Consider the following 22,992-nt stretch of genomic DNA (forward strand, 5'->3'; position numbering starts at 1 on the left):
CTCATGTGTTGCACAGCAAGTTTGAGCTTACGCAAGTGGTTTGTTTTTACGTGTCAAGCAGGTTCGGTTGAGCTTCTGTTTTTGTTCGCTGATCAATGTTTATATGTGAATTAAAGCCTAAATAAAATCTTTTCATCATATAAAGGGATCGTGTCTCTTCAGAAAATTTGGATTAAACCGCTCAATTCCTATGGATTAGTTTTACGATCTCTTTATGAACTTTTTGAAGCGTCAAAGTGTTCTGTAGACTGTAAATGAAGGGACAGAAAGCGCTCAGATTTCATCAAAAAGATGGTCCGATGATGAACGAAAGTCTTACGGGTTTGGAACAACATGAAGGTCAGTAATTGATGACAGAATTTTATTTTATTTTTTGGTGAACTATCCCTTTAAGACTTCCTTTCCCTCTATAGGAGAGATCCCCTGACATGACTGTAAAGCGCTTTGGGTGTACACTACAGTAGTACATATGAAAGCAAAGCACTATATAAATGCCATATTCATTCATTCATACCTGTACTCCATCCGCTGCCTTGGAGTACGTCCGTGCTGCAAACTGGCAGTCCTCTGAGTGGATGGGGATCAGCGCAGGAGCAGGAGGCAGCAATTCCAAGTCTCCCTGACTCATGTTCCCTTCAGGAAACATTTTCCCAATTTTCACAGTTTCTCTCAGGTTAATTACGGAGTCCCTGATGTTGGCAATGATCTCATTGTTCTCTGCAAGCAGTCTTTCTAAGTGGTCTATTTTGTCCTGCAGAATACCAAGCTGGCCCTGTAAAACAGAGAAAAACGGTGAGCAACACTTGTAACACTGCTTTGGACAGGATCACAAGCCCTACAGCACAAAATCCAGACAATGACATAACTGAATATATTACCACATAACCTTAACTTAAATGAATAAAGTGTGTCGCAGACTTTGTTTACGGGCCTTATGGGTTTTGGGGGAAAAAATTTACATCCAAAGTCATTTAACGCAGCATCTGGCCTGCAACTTTTCCAGATCAGGCACAAGCACTGTGTTTGTGAAAAAGGGAGAGATTAAAATTTACAACATTATCCCCCGGTTTCACAGAAAAGGCATTAGACTAGTCCCAGACTAAAATGCATGTTTGAGCTGTTTTAACTGAAAGCAACTTCTTAATATGTCTGTGCCATTGTTTTGTCTCAAGATGCACACCAGCAATGATATTATTTTTTTTATAAGGCTCGTTTATAAAAGCTACTTAAATGCCATAATTGAACGAAAGCCTAATCCTGGCTTAATCTAAGCCCTGTCTGTAAAACAGAGCTTAGATTTGAATTCTCTCACTTTCAGCAATGGCTCATTGGCTCAAAAGTCATTCAAACTAGGTGTTTGAATATTTCTCGTGCCATTGTACATCAGGGGTCTTATTTGACCCTTATTTTACATTTAAAAATTTACTTTATTTCATTGTTGGAAATATTGATGAAAATTGTACATTATTGTGGAAAGATGTTCTACTAGGATTTATTGTAAACTCCAAAGATAAACAACCCTGCAATTATTTTATTTTTATTTTGATGGCTAAATTTCACATTCATAAATGCACGTTTTCAGGGGGAAAAAAACGTGTTTTATTGCATTTAAAAATGAAGTGAAGCATAATATTGAGTCAATTGCCCTTGAAGAAACAAAAAGCTATTCGAATTGTACAAGCATGTACACTATTTAAAGTATTTCTATCCCCCGAGCAAAAAAAAATTAAGGGCGGGACTTGATTTTGTACATCGGGAATTTGTGGATCATTGTGGTTTGCTATCACTGTGATCTCACGTGAGTGACAGGTTGCCCCGCCCTCGCGCCAGTAAACACATCATCAGAGAAGAGATGTAGTAGCAAGAGGGAGGGAAAGTTATTTTAATTAAAGATTACAAAGGGCACATTCATTTAACAAAAATAATTATATGGATAAATGAACGGATAAATAACTTATAATAAAATACTGCAACATTCCATTAAAAATAAGAACTTTTGATTTCAAGTTCATTTTAATTATTTAAAATATATATATATAATCCAAATAGTTTATACATGTATTTACGACCAATTACGGAAGATTGAACTTATTTGAATGCAAAAACAGAGATAAGCAGGAAACAACGTGTGATGTCTAGATAGGCTCGTTGGGATTTTGCTCGTTCAGGACGCTGAGGAGAGGAAATGAACTTTGAGCTCAGTTCACTGTCCAAAGCGAAACAGAATCTTCGCTTTCGGAACCCTTTAAGACAGTATCGTGATCTAAATGGTTTACAACACGATAAAAAATATTTGAGAAACAGGAAATGCAGGCTTGACTTTCTGATCACAGCCATATTTGTGCCGGTGTATTACTTTAATAGTGTAAGGTCACTTGGAAAGAAGCAATCGATCAATTCATACTAAGTGTATTTTATCCACCACATCACAATTGAGTCAATATTATAAGTTCACGGACCAGCGGCTTGAACAGAGAAAACACACATATACTGACAGTACAACACAAGTTATTGACAAGCATGGGGGGGCTGCACATGGACTAGGCTACTTACGTTTTGCGTTTTCTCTCCATTTGGGTTTTTGCTATAATCTAAGTGATCCAACATCAGGTACAGGGAAAATACCACCACACAGAATATGGCACTGCCAAAAACTGTGAACTGTCTACTGAGCTTCATTTCTCATACGAATCCTGTACATTCACATGAAAGGCAAACTTTTTAAAGGCTTGTGTCTCGCGAGCGGTGGTCCCGTAGGTGACAGAAGGAAGAAGTGAGAAAGAAAGGTCTTTTCGCCATGAAGAGTTGCACGAAAGGGGACACCTTTTCTGTCTGACGGCGGGGAAATGTCGAGTTATGTATCCACGGACTGAAATCCACCGCGATGTGTCTTCAAAGTTTTGACGATGCGGAAGAGTTTGTGTGATTCAGCAAATTGTGATGGTCAAAAAGGCAAAGGAAAAGCGCCAACCAACCCTGCCCCCTTCCTGCGCTTACTGTGCTACAGTACACAGTACACACACACACACACAGACAGAGGAAACGTGAAGTGAGTGTGTGGAGTTGCGCCGCCTAACGAGTGAACACATCACTCATACACACACACGCATACACATTCACACTCACACACACACACACGTCACGTATTCAGTATTATTTTCCTCAGCCCCATATGACAGCTTTTGATCATTCATAACCTAGAAATGTGCTTTCATTTGTTTTAATATACAAATAGGGAGTTTATAAACGTTTATTTATTGTTATATTTTATGACCATTCAAATGTATTGACGGATAAATTATGACTTAATACATTCTTAGATAATCAGGTGAAAGTGTTTGTGTAACAAGTTTCCTCCAATCATAATATTTCTAATGTTTCAGGGCAGCAGTGCTGCTCTATGTTATTTATAGAGGGGTTTTTAAATAGGGATTTTATGACAACTAAACGTTTATTTATTGTATTTTATGACAGTTAAAATTAATTGACAGTTAAAATATGATTTGATAAATTCTTAGATAATCCTTAGATTTCTAATGTTTCAGGGCAGCAGTGCTGCTTTATAATGTTCTTTATAGGGTTAATAGGTTTAATGTAAAAATAGGTAGTTTAACGTTTATTTATTGTATTATGTTTTATGACAGTTAAAATTAAGTGATAGTCAAAATATGTCTCAATAAATTATTAGATAATCCTTAGATTTTCAGGGCAGCAGTTCTGCTTTGTTATTTTCTTAGGTTTGATGTGAAAATATGGAATGCATGATAACGACATTTTTATTTTTTGTCATTGTATTATACATTTAATTATATTAAAATAATTGTAACATATGAATAAATAAATTATTAGATAATCAGGTAAAAAATATTTAGATCTTGCGTAGCATGTTTCCTCCAATCATTAGATTTCTTATGCTTCAGGGTATTTGGCAGTGCTGTATTTTTCTGAAAATATTCTGGCCTACACACATTTTATGAAGCACCCAGCAATAAACAAATGTTTCATTGGAAATCAATTATTTTCAGTTTCATACAATTAATCCACCCTGAATTTACATTTCAGTGTCTGTCCTCGTAACACTTCCAACTACAATGTATCATTCCTGTCCTCCCCTGTCTTTTAACATCCCGTCCCATTCAACGCCATCCCCATGATGCCATCCCTGTCTGCTTTCTGTTTTCCAGGTGGGCTTTAAATGGCACACGTGGTGTTGCAGTTGGCTTACAGCTGCCTAGCTGCACCCGATTATAACACCGACAATTATACTCACAGTTGATTGGTGGATGTGTGTCACGTGACTCTTAAGTTTCGTGGTGACGTTCGCAGAGTTTAGTTGACACAGGAGGCATCCAGGAACACAGGTACAGTCCTTTAACAGACGACACATTTCATAAACCAACACATTGTGTGAGTTTTTTGCGCGAAACTGGAGGAATAAAAGCGTTAGCAAACATTATAATCCACGCCCAGGAAGCAGCGGCGCTCGACAAACATTAGTTAGCTTGTTAGCTGCTCTGAACTTGTATGAGGGCCGTAGTCGACTGAATTGATCCAGCTGATCAAACGAATCATGTGATTTGTGTGTTTATTGAAGTAATAATCTGTTTTAGGGCGTTGAATATTGTAATGATTGGTTTTGAGGTAATGTGCCAAGCGATAGCATATGTCAAGCTCCTTTAATGCGTAATGTTGACGGATGTGATGTGTTTGCTGCAAACTACAGACAACAATAACATGACAGTGATGCGTTTTGATCAGACTGAGCTAAGTAACGTTAACCTCCGTGATCTGTTCAGCATTAATGTGATCGGACATAGGTTAGAAAGCTTTGATTCTTTGTAATCCTGGTCCAGGAGTAGCACTGAATTGCAGATTTGGGATGTTTCTTGTATTTAACAAACGCCAATGATTGTTAGAGGCCCCAAGACCTAAACTGGATGCGTTTTAATAAGAGGTTGAACCAGTAACGTTACTTAAAGGACTACTGCGTTTTCAACATCGAAGATTGAGGAACTTTACTGGTCACAATTTAATCTTCTTCTTGTAACATAAAACATTGTGTCACCTTTTATATGTTGGGATGAAGTGTGTGATTTGGTTTATCAGGTGGATAAATTTACATTGGTACATTGCATCATTTAACACATGCTGTTATCCAAAGTGACAAATGAGGAACATCACAAGCAATTCATCACACATGACAACACTATTAGTATCACAAGGCCAAGTTACAAGATTAAGTGCAAACTAAGTTACAATGCATAAACAAATAAGATTTTTAGCTTACACTTTATTTTAAGGTGTCAATGTTACAGTGTTAGCCTATATTTTTAAGTACTGAGTAATATTAAGCAACTACATGTACTTGCTATTGGGTTAGGGTGGAATTAGGATTTATATATGTAACAACAACAAGGACTCTGTAAAATAGTGTTACCGATTTGTATAATAAATATAGCTACATGACGTGCCTTTATTTAACTTGAAAGAATAATTGAATAATATATGTGCCTTTTGTACAGTGGCCCTAGAAAATATGTGGATGCATAAAGGATAAGTTTGCAGAATTTCAACCAGCTTTGTATTGCTACATTGTTGTTGAATAATTATTAAATGATTAATAATGAATAATTTTACTCTTTCTCCATTTGACCTGTACACAAATAACCTAATTTATTTGTCAGCAAAAGTGCACAGGATGACGCAAAACAAGTAGCCTAATTTTACATCATCTGGTGGACTTTCGACCGCTCCAGGGATTTTGTTAAAACTACAAATAAAGTTTTTGGCTCCCAACAGCAATTTTCTGTAGTCAATGAGGACAAATTTCAGAAAATTTTCCTCTTTTTTTTTTTTAATGGTGAATTGCCCTTTAAGGCCTAAAGTTTCGTTTTTAATAATCTTTCTAATTCTGTTAGAATAGGGAAGTGCACACACAACCACAACTATAATGATGGTGATGACGCAGGAATGATATTGTTGGAATCGCGTTCAGAATTTTTTTTTCCATCTGATGAACAATAAAAGCATTGACTTCATAGCAATCAGAATCCACCAGATTTTAAAGAGCTCGAGTATTTAAAGTGGAAGACAGACGACATACAGTAACTGCTGCGTGCTTATAATGAACAGAACGTTAACATCCGTTGGTTTGGACTCTAATATAGTCATCTTTGTTGTGACCAGGCCTTTAATCTTCTGTTTCTCGTAGGAATGGGTCAGGAGGCAGGAAAGTCTGCGTGGCCCAGACCAGCAGGAGGATACCAGACCATCTCAGGCAGGAGATACGGCCGGAGACACGCGTATATCAGCTTCCGGCCGCTTACAGATAAACAAAGAGCCACATCTGGTGTGGACTGTCAGAACATGGAGAGGACGAGTCAAAAGGACCAGGCAGTGGGTACGTACCAGCTGGTGATGGAAACATTTAGTGCGTGATGAAACTAAAGAGCTACTCAACTTTAAAGGTGAAGTGTCATTTTCTTGCTACAAACATTGAAAAAAGGGAATGCAAAAGTGATGAATGCTATTGGTTGATAAAACTGATAGCCCCACCCCAAACTCAAGCCAAGTATTTAAATATGCCTTAGTTGTCACTGATTATTGTATTGAAATATTATAATATATTAAAATTACTTATATTTTTAAGAACGTAACTTAAATAATACTTTCAGCTAGCAATTCCTGAGTAAGTGGAAATCTGTGATCTGCAAAATCCTTTCCTCTTTTGCAGATTTCACTGGTTCTCATGGTGAATAAACAGCTTTGTAGTAATGTAACGGGGGTTTTAAAAAGCTGAAAGATGCGTGTGTGGGTTGTTCTGCTTTAGATTGGAGCATCCATCACCTTTAAAAGGTGTAGAAAGGAACTCTGTAGGAGACCATCTGATTTTATTATGCAAATATATATGAGAATGATGAGGGTGGGTAGAAAGTAGTTTGAAAGTAGTTTGTGTTTTTTATAGAGTGACTGTCAAGAAGTTGTTTAAAATGTGTTTTTTATATATATATATATATATATATATATATATATATATATATATATATATATATATATATATATATATATATATATATATATATATATATATATATATATATATATATATATATATATATATTAGAGAGAGAGAGAGAGAGAGAGAGAGAGACACATATTTCACATTTCACCCCTAAACCCAAAGGAAAACACAAAAAATATTTACATGTTGTTGCATAAAGAAAAAGAAGCCTGTTGTTTCGAGTATAAAACTTGTTTTTGCTTTGTGACATTTTCTTGACTATTAGGCAAAGTAAAGTGTTATTTTTGTCATTCTGTAATTTAATTTAAATCAATGCAATAAGAAAAATAGATTTATTCAAATGTTTGATAAAAAAAAATTACACTGAAGTAGCCTATACGTTTGTCACAGTAGTATTTATTTTAATTAAGGTTATAATTGTGTTTGGAAAAATTATTTTCATCAATGTATTACAATAATGAATGAGTATTTTTATTTAGTTATTTTTAAATTACAGTAATTATTGTCATTTTTGAGGAAACTTAATCATCATGAATGAGACACAAAAGTATAATTTCTTATTTTATTCTTTTGAATTTGGAGAAAAAAATTTAACCAGGAAATTTTTTTGTGTAATTTTTCACTATATAGTGCACATATGCTCACTTCCATATACAAAATAATTAAAGCAATAGCTCACTTAAAAAGGAAAATTCGGTCATCATTACTCGCCCTCAATTTTCTGTCTTCTGCTGAACACAAAAGATGTTTTGAGGAATGTCGGTAACCAAGCAGTTGATGGGGCCCAATTGACTTCCATACATATTTTTTTTCTATAATGGAAGTCAATCGAATGTCTGGTTTCCAACATTCTTCAAAATATCTTCCTTTGTGTTCAGCAGAAGAAAGAAATTCATACAGGTTTGAAACCACTTGAGGGTGAGTATATGATGACAGAATTTTCATTTTTAAATTAACTTTTCTTTTAACTTCTATCCAGTGAAGGAAAAAGAGTAATAACTGAAACATTTTCCCCTCTAGCGTCAAAGGCCAGCATTTCTTCAGTGCTAAAGACTATCCTCCCGACACCATGCACAAATTCGGTGCGCTCGGAGTTAAACGCAGCTTCAAGTCAAGAGGGCCACCACAACAGAAGGCAGTCATCATTGTGTAGAGTCCTAAAAGCACCCTCCAACCATTTCAAGAGACCAAAGACTGAACGGGTTGTGCCGTACGACAGACAATATTGTTCTGGTATAGAAAAAAGTGATCGAGCTAAAGTCTGGCCCATTAATGAAGGCCGCAAGCCTAACCCGGAAGCTCTGAGTTACATCAACATTGATGCCTATGAGCCTGACAGTAGCGGAGCTGAGGAGGAGGACTTGAGTTTAAACCCGTCTCTGGCTGCTCAGAAGAGACTCGATGGTATTTGTGATTTGGTTGGAAATGTAGATTCGCTTGATGATTCAAATCCTCATGTCTTTCCAAAAACAAGTGAACGTTCAGCGGAAACGGCACCTTTTAAAAACTCAACAGCACTTTGTTGTGAGGAACCAGATTTTCAAAGAACTGTGCATGCAGATAGGAACGTTGGTCAGTTGTTGGTCGGTGAAGACCAAGCTCCGAAATGTCACGGGGTTACGGCCAGCGCTGGAGCCGTTTCCTATGTAAGCACAGGAAAAACAAACCCTGAAGAAACAATACAGTCCGAAATGGTTGTGAGGCCAAAGATCCGCAAACAGACGAGCGAGACCCACCTTGAAAGGAGGAAACGTTCAGAAAAAGAGGAAGTGAGCCATTTGCCCGGCTCAGCGGACAGAAACAAGTGTGGCTCGGCACCTCCGGGTTTCCTCGCTCAAACGAGCCCTGAAAATGAGTTCCTCTTTGATTTTCCACCCATGACCTTGAGCGACCTCTACTCCAAGGACAGTAAAAGTGTGAACGGTGATAACGCTAAAGTAGATGATGATGACGATGACAATATCTGGGAAGATCTCGAGTATTTTGAAGAGAAATTTGAGCCATCTACAAAGGGCGATGAAAGGTACAGTATGTATTGCATGTATCTCGATTCAGTAGATTGAACTAAAATGTTTAATTGCTCAGATTTGTACAGATTAATAATCTGCATGAAAATAAATATGCTTTATATATACGAAACTTCTGCATCAATGCCAATGGTCATTAGTTACACAGCTGGGTGTGATGAGACTCTAGTCGTTGGTTATACCATGGCATTTTTCACAAACGGGTTACAAATTGATGTCACCTTTTTAAGCTTCTTTTTTATTTATTTTTACATAATAATAGCAGAAAATCTTTAGAGAGAGGATATTAGATGTTATAAACGTATACACTTTTTCTTTTTACAAGATTTAAGTGTTTTTGAAAGAAGTGTCTTATGTTTGCCAAGGCTGTGTTTATTTGTTAATAAAATACAGTAAACATATTAATAAAAATATTATTACATAGTGTCTTTAGTGGCATATGATTTTTCAGAAATCATTATGTTCTGATTTGGTACCGAAGAAACGTTATTACTTATTATCAATGTGCTTTTTAATCATTTTATGAAAAACATTATTTTGTGGAAATCGAGAAAAGTTTTTAGATACAAAGTTCTAAAGAACAGCATTTAATTTATTTTGTAATATTATAGACACGTCTTACTAAGTAATTCATTACTGTAATTTAACTACATTTTCTTTTGGAAAAAGTAAAATAAGGGATTACTCTTAATTTTTCTGTAGTTTATTCAGTTTCTTCTATAGTCTATACAGAATTTAATGCAATTACATCAGAACAATTCTATATAGAAACAATAGTGGATTTGACATAAAAATTTAACATCTAATGTTAAAACGTATGTGTGTTTTTTTTAATAACCTCCATTTAAATACTTCGGTCAGTTCAGGAATATTTCATGCAATTTTATATTATTTATTTGAAAGAATTAAAAGAGCAGTTTCATGTCTATCCTTGTATTGTTCAACTGTTTGAGGTTGATCTGGGATTTAAAAACTAATTAGTAATGAAATACATTTTAGAGAGAGTAGCCTAATTAGTACAGTAATCTAATTATACTGTTGAAGTAATTAATAGGTAATAATTAGTTACTTTTTTCTTTAGAGTAACTTACCCAACACTGCTTACCAGTAAAGAAGGCTATGTGTGTGAATGGGGCTACTGTCACTTTTAATCAGTTTAATGCGTCCTTGCTGAATAAAAGTATTAATTTCTTTAAAAAATCGTACCCCAAGCATAATAATTTATTAGATTTCGATTCAGTTGAAGAAAAAACATATTTTTAATTCACATTCTAACAACCAAAAGCATAATATTTAGCTCCCACATTTTGTGTGCAACCACTACCTATTTTGCAATCTTTTAAATATATTTCTATAGCATAGTCATTTTCCTCAATTTTTACACCACTACTGTTCAATGTTTTCGTAAAGCTAAAAAATGTAGTCCTGCTACAAAAAACTTGTGGACGAATTTAAATTTCTCAAGGTTAATCCCCTCTTTTTAAGGACTCTTTGTTGAAAAGGAACAACATTTTAACTGTTCTTTGTGAAAAGTCGCTCCTCTAATGCAGGTCAAGGATGAGTTTGGGCATTTACTGTGAATGCTTGATAAGGTATACGCTCAGCAGGAAATGAGTGAGGTGCCAAAGGTGCTCATTCTGCATGCTAAGGCTCTTCAGCTAAGAGGATTACCTTGACTTTTACGAGGTGCGCTCACGTGTGTGTGTTTGTGTGCATGTGCGTGTATCCTGCTCTGTGTTCTAAGCAGCAGCTCTGAATTCAGCGAGGGCGAGTGGTCGGCTTCGTGGACGTCCGACTCTGGGCTGGAGAAGGAGAGGTGCACGAGTGAAGAAAGCTGGGAGACTCTGCCTGGCATGGATGAGCCTCCTGGAAGCAGCAGCAGTCTGGAAGAAGTGCCTTCTCTCAACCTCGCTCTAGAGTAAGCACACAAACTCTGAACACTTTAGTAATACTTTGGATAACATCATTACACGGCTGTCATTGACACAGACAAGTGTTTTTTTTTATGTTATATAAAAAAACATTGAAATATCTATTCATTAAAAAAAGTTTGGTAATTGTTTTTATTTTGGCTATACAAATTAATGTGGTAATGCATGATATTCATTTTGGCACAATGGAGAATTTTTATTTATTTATAATTTGAGTAATTATAATTCTTCAAACATCAGTAAAAAAGGCATCAGATGTAAGATTAAGTCCATAAAGTATGTGAAAGTTTTGACATTATTTAGATATTGACCAAGTGGCAACCTGGCTTCTGTTTCCTCTCTTGAATCCAACACTGAAGTGACTGAAACTGCAATTCCTTGACTGGACGCTAGAGACAGGCTGCAAAAGAGAGTCAATCCCATATACCCCTTTTCCACCAAAGCATTTTGAGAGCCGGTTCGGAGCCGGTGCCTACTCGCGAACCAGTTCTGTGTGTTTCGACAGCCAAAGAACCGGTTCTCGGCCAGGAAAATTGGTTCCAAAGCAGCACCAACTCTTTGCTGGACCAGAACAGTTATTTTACTACTTCATGCTTGCGTCGGGGGCTGGGGGTGGGGTTATTGTGACCAACAACACGACGGGAAAGGTTATGACCGCCATTGCTAAAAACACAAATGTGTTCTAAACGTCTTCTTCTGACCCCAATATAGGATCGCAAAGCCAGGAGAAACATTTGCAGAAAAACGATGTAGTCCACCATTGTAATTGTTATGCTTGAAGTTGGCGCAAGCGTTTCTGGGAAAGCTAAGATGTATGGCGACGTTCGCTGGGCTCTCTAGTCAGTGGGAAAACAAACAGGTTCTGAGAAGGTTCGCAAGTTGAACCAACTTTGAACCAGCACCAGTTCCGAACCAGTTCTCTTTTGGTGGAAAAGGGGTAATATACTTCCCATGTTAATATGCCCAATTTTACAGCACAAAAAAACATGTTTACAGCCTGGTTCAAAAAGTGGTTTTGGTCTATATAGCTAATTTTGCCGTTCATGACAACTGAGAGGGGTGAATTTTTTTATAACTCATCTGTTTAAGTTATATTAAGCCTTAAAGTTCTGCATAATTAAGGGTGTGGCCTCTTGAGTGACAGGTGGATTGCCGCTGCTGTCACATAGCCGTTTGTCTGCTGTCTCTTAGCTGTCACGTCACTTCAGCTAATCCCGCCTCTTTGACCATTTTCGGTTATCCGGGAGTGACGCGCTGCCAAAATGGCGACAGACAGCTCCGCCCACTTTGGGCTTGACTTTTCTCTTCAGAAACCCACGGGTGACGTCGCGGACACTATGTCCATATTTTTTCACAGTCTATGATATTGACGGGCTAACATGTAATCTGGGTAAAAAAGGATGACATTTTCCTTAAAAATAAAATGAACTTAATCAATTGATAGCCCTTGTATTTGTATTCAAGCTGGTAGGGGTTGAACAGACTAGTCAACTTTAATGGTCTGCCATGACGCTTTAAAATGTGTATGTCAGGTTAATTTTTTTTTTTTGATATATTAAATAAGGTTTAGATGTCTGAGTGAAAATGTAATTATCATTATAATTATTACTGTAACTGCCCTACAATAAGCTTTATAGCCATTTCTGTCAAGATCATATTTTTAAAACACAGCTGAGCTGTGACGTCATATGAGGGAGACGTGCCAACAAAGTTCTATTCAAGTATGGAGAGTTTTGAGTCTGAGGAGATGCAAAATCCCCCTCAAACCTATACGATGGCCCACAGCCATACAAGTTTGAGCCTCCCAGGCGGGAGACAGATGAGGAGCCAAACAGAAATGTAAATAGGTGGCGCGGGCGCGATCGACTGCTTCTACTACAGTAGCATACAGGCACCGCATCAGCTACCAGTCTCACTCGGGTTTTAAATCCCATTTTATAACTCATGAGATCTCCAACCGCGTAGTCCTTCTCAGTGAAATGGGCGCTGCAAATGACTGAAGTCTTGGATACCGAAGCAGCACTGAAGTCAGCACGTTTGGTCCGAACAAAGTTGACCCAGGCACGGAACACAGTGGACTCTGTGACCGGTTTTAACAGTGTTTTTGCACCCAGCACAAACGCAGTAATTCACCATCGTGAAAATACGCCTGCGTATACTAACTACCTAACTTAAATAACTAAATAAATGTCCTAATCACTAATTCTCTCGCTCTATCACTCGTAAACACTCGCACGTCTATCAACACAGCTCAGCGAGCTGGGGAGACGTCTCCCTCGTATGACGTCAAACGATTCGTTTGGAAGGAGGAGCAGTTTTAAGGGAGGACTGAAAATAACGAACTTTTTCATCTTATATTCTGCCTTTAGGTATCGAAAAACATACAAAACAATACATCAACTTGTCAAACGTGTATTTCCCCTAACTATTTTGTGTTAATCATAATTACAAATTTAACCTGACATACACACTTTAAGCTTGAAGTCGACTAGTCGCAGATCATTCATGGTCTATAGAGGGCGCATCAGGATAATAAATCTTTGAAGTCCACTTTTATGCTCCGTTTCAGTTAAAATAACAAATAAATGCATACTCTGAGTGCGCTTCACAAGATATGTTTGATTAGCCCATCTGGATGCTCAACATTGATAGCGTGAATGCACGTTTTACACAGCTCATAAGCATGCATATCACGTTAAGATCGCACATACACAGAATCATTCAGTATCACAGAAAAGTATTGTAAATTGTTCTGTGATTTATCAATAAAATGGCTTAGAAACTGAAAAGTTATAGCATATATTTTTTAATAACTAAAACCCACAGCTTCACTGTTAGTAGAGAGATGCTGCCAGGTGCAATTCACACACAATCGCTCTCACGTTAATGCATTCATATAAATGTAATCTTCAATGTGCTACTTTGTCTATATCTGATTTAGAACGAGCAGAAATCTGTGAGATGTATAATGACAAAAGAACTGATCAAATTAAGCTGTTATGTAGAAGCGCTGTGTCATATGCCATAGCTGTGCACAAGGGAATACGCGTTCGAGGTTCAGGTTTTGTTTATCAGTGACGTCATCAGTGACTAGTCGACGCCAACTCGACTTTCATCACATAAATGTCGACTTTAAAAATCTGAAGTCGTTACTACTACAACCCCTACTAGCTGGGAACTTATATGATGGTTGATATTAGAAGAAAATACTGCAGACGGTTGCATAAATTGCTTAGACAAGTTTTAAAAGTAGTCATCTAAATTTTTTCATCAAGGCTGGCCCCAACTTTTTAAAGTCAGTTACATAGAGTAAATCTGACTTATTTGAATTGGAAAAGTAAGACTGATTGGTTCTTAAGACACAGCCTTGACATAGTGGTTAAAGTTTATGTAACTGGCCCCTGATCGCAATAAGTGCCATCACATGACTTGTGACAAACCTTTTTAATGTATAGGCCTAGTACTACTGTTTAGTTCTTCTAAAGCCTGGCAGAGAGAATGCCGATTTGAGTTTAGAAATAAACTACATTTAGAGATAAAGCCTTGAGAGATAAAGCCTAAACATACTCGATACATTATTTAAAAGCATCTTGCATTTTAATATAAAGGATATTTGAACCAAAGCCCAGTGAGCTGCCTTACTAGACTACATATTTAAAAATAAAATAAAAGTTTAAACTTCCATGCTTACCAAGGCTGTAAAAGTAAGAGTTGCATATTTCAGTTTAAAATAAGTTAACTTCAAAAATGTAATTAAATGAACTTCATTCATGTGATGGAAAAGCTGCATCATTACTCCAGACTTCAGTGTCACATGATCCTTCAGAAATCATTCTAATATGCTAATTTGTTGCTTAATATTATTATTATTATTTACTGCTTAATATTTTTTGTGGAAACCATGATAAAATGTTTTCAGGATTGTTTGAAATTGAATTTTTGTAACATTATAAATGTCTTTACTGTCACTTTTGATCAATTCAATGCATCCTTGCTGAATAAAACATTAATTTTATTTTTTAAATCAAATCTCACTGACTATGTTGGCACAAACAAAATGTTGTCTGGACTTGATTAATAAATTAGCCATTAAGATTTTTCTCCACTTTCTGACAAATGAGTCTGTCTACACTCTCTACAGCATTGATGTGTACATGTGGTACTGCTCTTATTCCAATATATTTAGTCACAGAACCGAATGAAACAATATTTGAGACACATTTAAAATGAATTTGACTTGTGTTCTTCAGGGAGCAGACCCCTCTGGAGGAGGGCGAGATCCCCTGGCTCATGTATAATGAGGACTCTGGCAGCAGCAGCGATGAAGACCCTGATGGTGTCAGTCAGTTTGTGCACCCTGGACTCTTTATCCTGGATGGAAACAATAACCTGGAGGATGATTCCAGCATGAGTGAAGATCTGGACACAGAGTGGAGGTCAGCAAACCTAATATACTACCTAAAAAATGACAAGATAAAGATGCATTGTCATCCTATAACTCTTAAGCCCCTGATATACTCACAGTAAAGTTTGAAAACGTGAGGCGCACAGCATGGCCCATCACACATTTTTTAATTGCAAGGCAACCACCGAAACGGCTGTCCTGTCAGTCAAGTAAATGTCAAATCAGCTTTTTATTAACTTTTATTTACTTTCTGTTAACGTTGTGGTAGTTGCGGTCCGTGAAGTCGTTAGCTCCTGGTAACCCGCGAGAGCACCACAAGTTTATCCTCCATCATTGCACTCTCCGAAGCAACTGTAGCTTTCATCACTACAGCGGAAGGCCCGCCTCTCCATTCATTCGATTGGACAGTGGAAAAAAACATGACGTCGGGCACTTTTTCCATAGCCTGGGGCGCATAAACAGCGCGCAGAACGCTCACTGCCATAGGAAAACAATTTTAAAAAGGCGCCTCTCACTTAAAAAAAAAAAACGTGTCTGGTGTGATTGGGGCCTTAGCGAACATCCTGACGCTGCCCACGCTCCTGGGAGCGAAGTTTAATAAACATGAAAACAGCAGCCAAGAAAGCATCTAATTATAGTAAAGTGGATATGTTTGCGCAAGATCTGCAATTCGTCATTCCATTCAAGTCACGTTTATGTAAATAGCACTTTATGCAATAGGTTGCTTTAAAGCAGGGGCGCGAGAGCATTTCAGGGGAGGTGTGGATATGACTATCAATCTATAGAGATTTATCTGTCTCTAATATATCCGTGAAGCTCAGGACTGCTTAAACACAATAATCAGCAGAGAAACTTGGAAGAATGAGGAGGATGTTCTTGATTATGAGTTATTAAAAGCACAATAAACCACGACAGAATTCGGCAGATTTCTGTGACTCGCACACGAGTGCTGAATTCAGCTCACTTTTGTGGCTTATTGCGCTTGAACGGTTAAATACACACCTTTATGTGTCAAAATGGGGCGCCACTGTGAATGTTGTGTTAGAAGGGAAGCCCACTGTCTTTGACTTTTATAACCCCTGCTTTAAAGCAAGCAACTTTACAGTAAAAAAATAATAACTTTACATGAAAAACAGTGTCAATGTATCTTTACTCGTCACATCAGTTCATTCTTAGTATATCGGGGTCTTTACAGAGTGAATCTCACGAAACATGTCAATAACATGATACAAACCTTAAATTAAAAGGATTTTTTTTTTCTTCTGAAAATTACGTTTGTTTTTAGTGTTTTTACCGTTGTGACATTTTCATTTATTGTCCTTGTCATTACCGTAATGCAAGAAACTCATTCTCAATCTTATTCATGGCAGTATTTGTTGTACTGCCTTGTTTTTATCCTGATTTAAATAATAATCAAACTTTAATACAATAATTTCACTTTTAAAAAATTAAACCTTTATGAATAATGGGAATTGCGTATTATGGTAATGAGAATTTGAGAGGAAAATATGCTTTAATTTCATGAAAATAAATAATGTCATGGCCCTAACAATGGGCTTAATTTTCTTTATGCAAAATAAAAAAAAATTCCTGATTGTGGCTTGAAACACGACCTGAAAATGTTTTCATGAGATTTAAACCACCAAGCATGTCTAAAATATGAAAATCGTTGATTATAAGAACATTTTGCTTAACCGTTTTGATTGTTAGCTGCAACAGAACGAGAGAGGATGTATTTTAAAGTCCTTTGTTGTTCAGGTTCCTTGATGAATTTGGGGATGGTTTTGGGATGGCTCAGGCAATCTCTTACGTGGATCATTCCCAGCTCCTCACTTACATGGCTTTAGAGGAACGTCTCGCACAGGCTATGGAGGTGAGGGACCTTATTTTGCAGTCTGTGTTGTGATATCGCTGTAGTCTAACTGTATTAGGTTTTGAGGGCATTAAGAGTCAGATTAATTTGTTTTCCTTCTTTTGGAAGGAAAACAAGAGTAGCTTCTTTTGTACATCATCAGGGCCCATTTTTATTAATGGTCAAATTGAAATGGAGCATTTTAATGAGCATTTCTTAATGAGATGAAAGCACAGTAGGCTTCCATAATTAATGCTGCTTTTCCATGAACAAATGAATATTGTATTTGCATGAACAGCTAAGTTGTACAAATAAACGATCCATCTTAATTCAACCCAAAAAGACAATATTGAGAAATTGAACTCAGTTGCTGAGTGATGTTCTGAAAGCCCAGCAAACTTAATTGATTTCAGCCAATGAGAGCGCACACTAGAAATGTAAGGCTTAACGTATAATTAACTCTCTTCTATCTTTATCCAGAGGAAATTAAATATGCTAATGTGTTTTGTTGTGTTGCAGGCAGCGCTGGCTCATCTGGAGTCTTTAGCTATAGATGTGGAGCAGGCTCATCCCCCCGCCACTGAACAGATCATCGACTGCCTACCACAGATCACCGTGCATGCCGAAAACATTGGTACTAGATGCATAAAGTGCACATAATACAATTCTGCAGTCAGCATCAGTAAAGTTTTTAAGTAATATTTAAAGAACAGGCTGTGCCTTATTTTATTGTTACACCATATTCAGAATATTTAGCCTCAAATGTCTTATTCCCTGTGTCTAGACTATATACTAAGGTGGGTAGAGTATCCAAAAACTCTACTCAAGTAAAAGTAATGATCTTAAAAGTTACTTCAGTAACCATACAATAACATTATTTAGATAGATATTATTTTATTTATTTAAATGATCGTTACTATCATAATCGATTATAACAAACACAGACGAAGCATTATTTCTGGCATTTCATCTGTAGCCCCAATATCATGTCCTTTACTTTGTATAATAATGTACAGTATACAGATACATTTGGATTATTACAGTCCAAATAAAGTGATCCTGCTGAGTTTTGCGTTTAAAGGCATGTAAAGGAAACCACTGAGACAGAGTAAAATCTCTTCACATTTTGACCGCGCTTATGACCGCTACTGAACATCTGAACACAAACAATGATCAAATGCACATTGACGGATCTTCCATCTGTTCTCCAAAATGTAATCAGATGTGTATTTCTGCAGGCGCGTGTAAACTGGTTAACTTTGAGCAAAGGCATTCCTTTTCAAGACGAACGGGTCGCCGCCACTGCGCAATACCAAAGACTATAGAATAACACAAGACTATAGAATAACACTCGTATCGTTTTGAATGGGGAATAGTGCAACGCTGAATAAGTCCCGCCTTCTAAATAAGAGCCAATCGCCGCTTGGTAAAGTCATCACGTCGCTGCAGCTGCTGTTAGAAGCTCCGGTTCCTATCATAGCTTCCTATACAGTCAGTCAGACGCGCTTCCACTGCGCATGCCAATTAGCTTGATCCAGCCTAAACAAAGACGTGTTCTGCGTTTAGGAACAAAATTTATGAGACTGTAATTGTCAGATTTTATTGGTGATTTCAAATTTATTCGTAAGTTTCTGGCGAACTGAATCTGAATCTGGCAAACAGTTTTAGAGAATTTGATGTTTCCCCATTCAAAAAGATAGGAGCTGCACTTGCATGCCGAGAGGCGTTTCAAAGATGGCCGCCGAGAAATGACTTGTCTTTAAGGGAGTTTGGCATTACTCACAAATTACTGCGAATTAGCTGTTTATTTCATACTGTCAACAATGGTAGCTTATTTAATGTATAACTTCAAGTATTTTTCCAAAAAACTGGTAATGTCATACTTTGTAGTAGTGGTAAATCGTGTACTTTTAGCGTAATAATCTGTTTGGTTGTAAAATGTATTACATGTATGAAATTGAATGTAGCTATACCTGTGAAATCGTTCACAGACAGCACACGCAGATGTTCAACTAATAAAGATCCTCGCTTCATCGCTGGCAAAAAAATAGGATGCATTCGCAGATTTCCTTTCTATTGACTGTAGGTCCACTTCATCCAACGCTCTTGATTTTCTTATATTTCCTGTTATGAGAAACCGCTTCCGACGATTGTGTGCTGAACTGCACAAATAATTCAAACTGATTCGTGAACCAATTTAGACCGTTTTGCCAACTCGTTTGACCAGAATCGACTCAAAGAGTGATTCATTCTCAAATAGGACATCGCTCATGCCCCGGAAAAAAGATATACCGCGCTTGGAATAAACTACACATTTCTTACCAATATTCAAATAAAGTAACTAGAGGAACGTCGCCTGGCGTTAGTAAAAGTATTTTGTTTTTTCATTTGAAATGTTTTCGACTATTGACAATTTTCCACAAATAATGCTTTTTCGCTCTCAAAAACTGAGGTACATAAGCTCAGATCAATGAGGCCTACAAGCATCGGCTCCAAAAAAGAAATACAAAACCTGTCTTTATTGAAAGAAAACAGGTTGACAAAAAAATTGAATTCAATATTTGGTGGTGTTAAAGCATACTTAATGATTTACAAGCAATGTTTATAATGCCAGTCTTTTTTGACCATGAACTCCAAAGGTGTTACTAGGTTTTCAACCCGGCGTAAGGGTTCAAGTTTCAATGAAACCGCATTGGACACAACACGACATTAGATTATAAGCGTTCGTAACTGGTTCTAACAGACATGAAAACTTGGGGATAGATGGATGGATGGATTCTATTTTGTGCTTTATTATAGTTCTGGACAGGGTGTGCAGGTTACATGATTATGAATGGCATGACATGAGAACTGTATGTATAATTTGCCTTCCTGTTTCTCACTGCTGCCCATGTGAAGTGTTTTGCAGATGGAACATTGTAAGAACGTCTCGAGTGTGTATGAGACACACTAACATCCGAACTCATCACCTTTTAAGTGATTGACTTGAAATACTTTGTGTACTCCTTTTTTGTGCAATACGAACACCAGATGAGAAATGTTTTTCACAAAACTCAGTACACAGATTGGATGCTGGGAAAGTAATGCTCGCACACTAATGTCCCACTTCAACTTTATGGCCTAGTGCATTTGGGGTGATAAATCTGCTTTGGAAAGCATAAAATGACTTCAGTTTCACCCCGTAATGACTGAAATGAGTATTTTGATGTGTGCGTGACTGGATCGAGACGTGATTTAAATATTTGGTTCGGTGTCAAAGGTTTACGATGGAGAGCAGAGTTGTGTTTTACATACATTGACATGCCCACTCTCTTTGGTTCTGCAGAGCAGGAGCAGTGCTGTGCCATCTGCTGTTGTGAATACGTCAAAGATGAGATTGCAACCCTGCTTCCGTGCCGCCACATGTTCCATAAACTCTGTGTCACTCTCTGGCTCAGAAAGGTATTGCTGTTTTTCTTGGAGCTTGTGAAAGAGCCAAAAAAAACAGGCTAGTTCAACCGGAAATGAAACTTCGGTCATCGTGTACATTCCCTCGTGCCGTTTCAAACCTGTGAGACTCGTTCATCTTTGGAACACGATTAAAGATATTTTTAATACCCTGTACCCTTATATAGTGCACTTTTTATGTTTGTCTTGTGAACATTTTAAAACATAAAAATATTGGTTATGTTGACTTCAATGGAGGGACTTAAAACTCTCAGGTTTCATTCAAAATATCTTCACTTGTGTTTTGAAGATGAACAAAAGGTTAATAGGTTTGAAACGACATGAGGGCGAGTACTTTATGACCGAATACATTTTTGGGTGAACTATCCCTTTAAGCTTATATTGACATAACTTTATTGTATTTACCGAATGTTGTCTCCCCATGATTTTCAGTCTGGCACGTGTCCAGTGTGTCGCCACGTTCTGACCCCGGAAGTGACCGACCCCTCGTCTTTAAGCTCCGAACAAGAAACGCCACCATCCAGTCACAGCGCGTCTGAGGGAACGTGTTGAGCGGCAGTCACACACCCATCTAAACATCCCGCAGAGAAGTATTTAAATAATAAATAACCAGTCCCATCTGATATTTCTTTGCTGGAATGCAGCGGCCAGATTCCATTTAACCTAGCGACTTGTGCTGCACTTCATGGTCCAAACGTGGCGAACTAAAACTTATTTTCTGAGAAAATATGAATATGTATATATTCATAGGAAGCATATTTATTCATGTTTCAATTAAAATGTTTTTGTACATCAAGGCTAAGCATAATAGTTACTTGTATTTAACTTTTCACATGTCGTGTCAAGTAAAACGTTCCAATGCAATCCCTCAATAAAAGCTCACACTTGGTTCAAATAGTCATTTCTTTTATCAATTCAGCGTCAAAACGATGAGTTTTCTGGCAAAATGCCTTCCAAAAGTGTTTGCTACCCTGAACTCTCTTCAGATATCTATTCAGAGTACATTCAGCCGCATTGTTACATCCAGCCTTAAGCGCACATAGCTGGATGTGAATGATAATGGCTGTGCGATTATATTTCACTGTGGTTCATAAACATATTTCATCCAAATGATGGGCCGCTGAATGGGTAGTTTTCACAAAAGCACCTTTGGGAGCAATACCATTTCTAGAAGGCTGACAGTCTGAACTGGAAAATATGATGGTGGGGGACTATAAATGGGAGATGGCTTTGTGCCGTTTTCTGCGAAAGCAATTGGCATGTATTCAACGTCCTGTTATTTAGAGGCGGCAGCTCGTATCTTTAGTGAAAACCATCACAGAATAATACAGGGAAAGGCAGAGGTGTGTGTGTGTGTGTGTGTGTGTGTGTGGCAGTAGCCCACCAAAATCACTTTAAAGATTTAAGCAAACCAGATAGACGCTGTCAAAATGACTATAATATATCAGTTACGCATGATTTACTGTATATAGAACTCTTCCAGCAGAATAATCAGCTTTTAACAAAACTCAATAGATCGTGTTCACTAATAATTGCATGGATTATTCATAAATGTACACGCACAGGGGAGCTTATAAAAACACCTGCCTATTTTGTAATGTGCGCATATGCACATGAATTTAGAGGTTAGGAATTTGCATAAAACTAACATCTCCCTATAAGGGCGTTCACTTACACATGTATAATTAATCTTTCATAACACATTCATAAGGCTGGCCAGAGTGTGTGTAAGTTTCAGTTTCAGATTGTTGAATTTGTGAAAACGTTCTTATGCAAATTTCATGCACAAATTTGTGTGAATAGAATGAGACCCAATGCCCTTTAGAGAGAAAACTATTAGATAAACTTTATCCGCTATATTTATATTATCATGTGTGTATATTACCACCATATTCACTTATTTGTAGAAAAAATATCACATTTGCATGCAACCCTTTAATTGCACGATTTCTACCCTGATAAGATAATGCAACATTCCATTAAATTGAGATACTAAAAGGTGACATCATTTGGGCCCTACAGCACAGTGGGAAGTAATGTAATAAAAATTTGACAAAAATGAGTGCCGTGTGCATTCACCGAGCTCAACCATTCAACCATGTTATCAAAGTTATATGGAAAATAATCAAACAAATGTGATCTATATTTAAAGACCCCCTGTGGTGAAAATGAAGTATTTAAAGACCCCCTGTGGTGAAAATGAAGTTTTTAATATTGTCTGTGTGGTGTTTTTAATATGCTTTAAGACAATCCATGTGCAAATTCATCAGTCAATACCATTGCTGAGTATTTTCTCCTTGGTGCCTACT

General features: G+C 37.2%; 2 protein-coding genes across 3 annotated transcripts in view; one reads left to right on the plus strand and one right to left on the minus strand.

Moving 5' to 3' along the window:
* The window catches only part of man2a1 (mannosidase, alpha, class 2A, member 1), a 71,329-nt gene extending 68,278 nt beyond the window's left edge, over nucleotides 1-3,051 (minus strand). Inside the window, exons 1-2 of the mRNA XM_079608034.1 lie at nucleotides 2,554-3,051; nucleotides 515-772 (exon numbers count right to left, since the gene is read on the minus strand). Coding sequence (XP_079464160.1) covers nucleotides 515-772; nucleotides 2,554-2,679 — 384 coding nt within the window. The 5' untranslated portion in view covers nucleotides 2,680-3,051. The remainder of the gene's footprint in view (nucleotides 1-514; nucleotides 773-2,553) is intronic.
* Nucleotides 3,052-4,144: 1,093 nt separating this feature from the next.
* On the plus strand, nucleotides 4,145-21,583 carry pja2 (praja ring finger ubiquitin ligase 2). 2 transcript variants are annotated; one of them, XM_079608581.1, is made up of 9 exons: nucleotides 4,145-4,361; nucleotides 6,212-6,400; nucleotides 8,042-9,044; nucleotides 10,796-10,966; nucleotides 15,230-15,415; nucleotides 17,143-17,257; nucleotides 17,756-17,870; nucleotides 20,562-20,677; nucleotides 21,116-21,583. In XM_079608581.1, the coding sequence occupies exons 2-9, from the start codon at nucleotides 6,214-6,216 to the stop codon at nucleotides 21,233-21,235; spliced, it is 2,013 nt and encodes a 670-aa protein (XP_079464707.1). In that variant the 5' UTR covers nucleotides 4,145-4,361; nucleotides 6,212-6,213; the 3' UTR covers nucleotides 21,236-21,583. The 2 variants fall into 2 exon arrangements, with proteins under 2 accessions (XP_079464707.1, XP_079464706.1); XM_079608580.1 differs by having other exon boundaries at nucleotides 4,253-4,361; nucleotides 10,793-10,966.
* Nucleotides 21,584-22,992: the final 1,409 nt, after the last annotated feature.

Source organism: Phoxinus phoxinus (assembly GCF_949152265.1).
Source record: "Phoxinus phoxinus genome assembly, chromosome: 3".
NCBI classification, from domain to species: domain Eukaryota; kingdom Metazoa; phylum Chordata; class Actinopteri; order Cypriniformes; family Leuciscidae; genus Phoxinus; species Phoxinus phoxinus.

Excerpts from the sequence above, each read along its gene's own strand:
- pja2 (XM_079608580.1), top strand. The coding sequence starts at position 6,214 with ATGGGTCAGGAGGCAGGAAAGTCTGCGTGGCCCAGACCAGCAGGAGGA. Across the intron at positions 15,416-17,142 it reads GATCTGGACACAGAGTGGAG|GTTCCTTGATGAATTTGGGG; the intron begins GTCAGCAAACCT and ends TTTGTTGTTCAG. Across the intron at positions 17,258-17,755 it reads GTCTCGCACAGGCTATGGAG|GCAGCGCTGGCTCATCTGGA; the intron begins GTGAGGGACCTT and ends GTTGTGTTGCAG.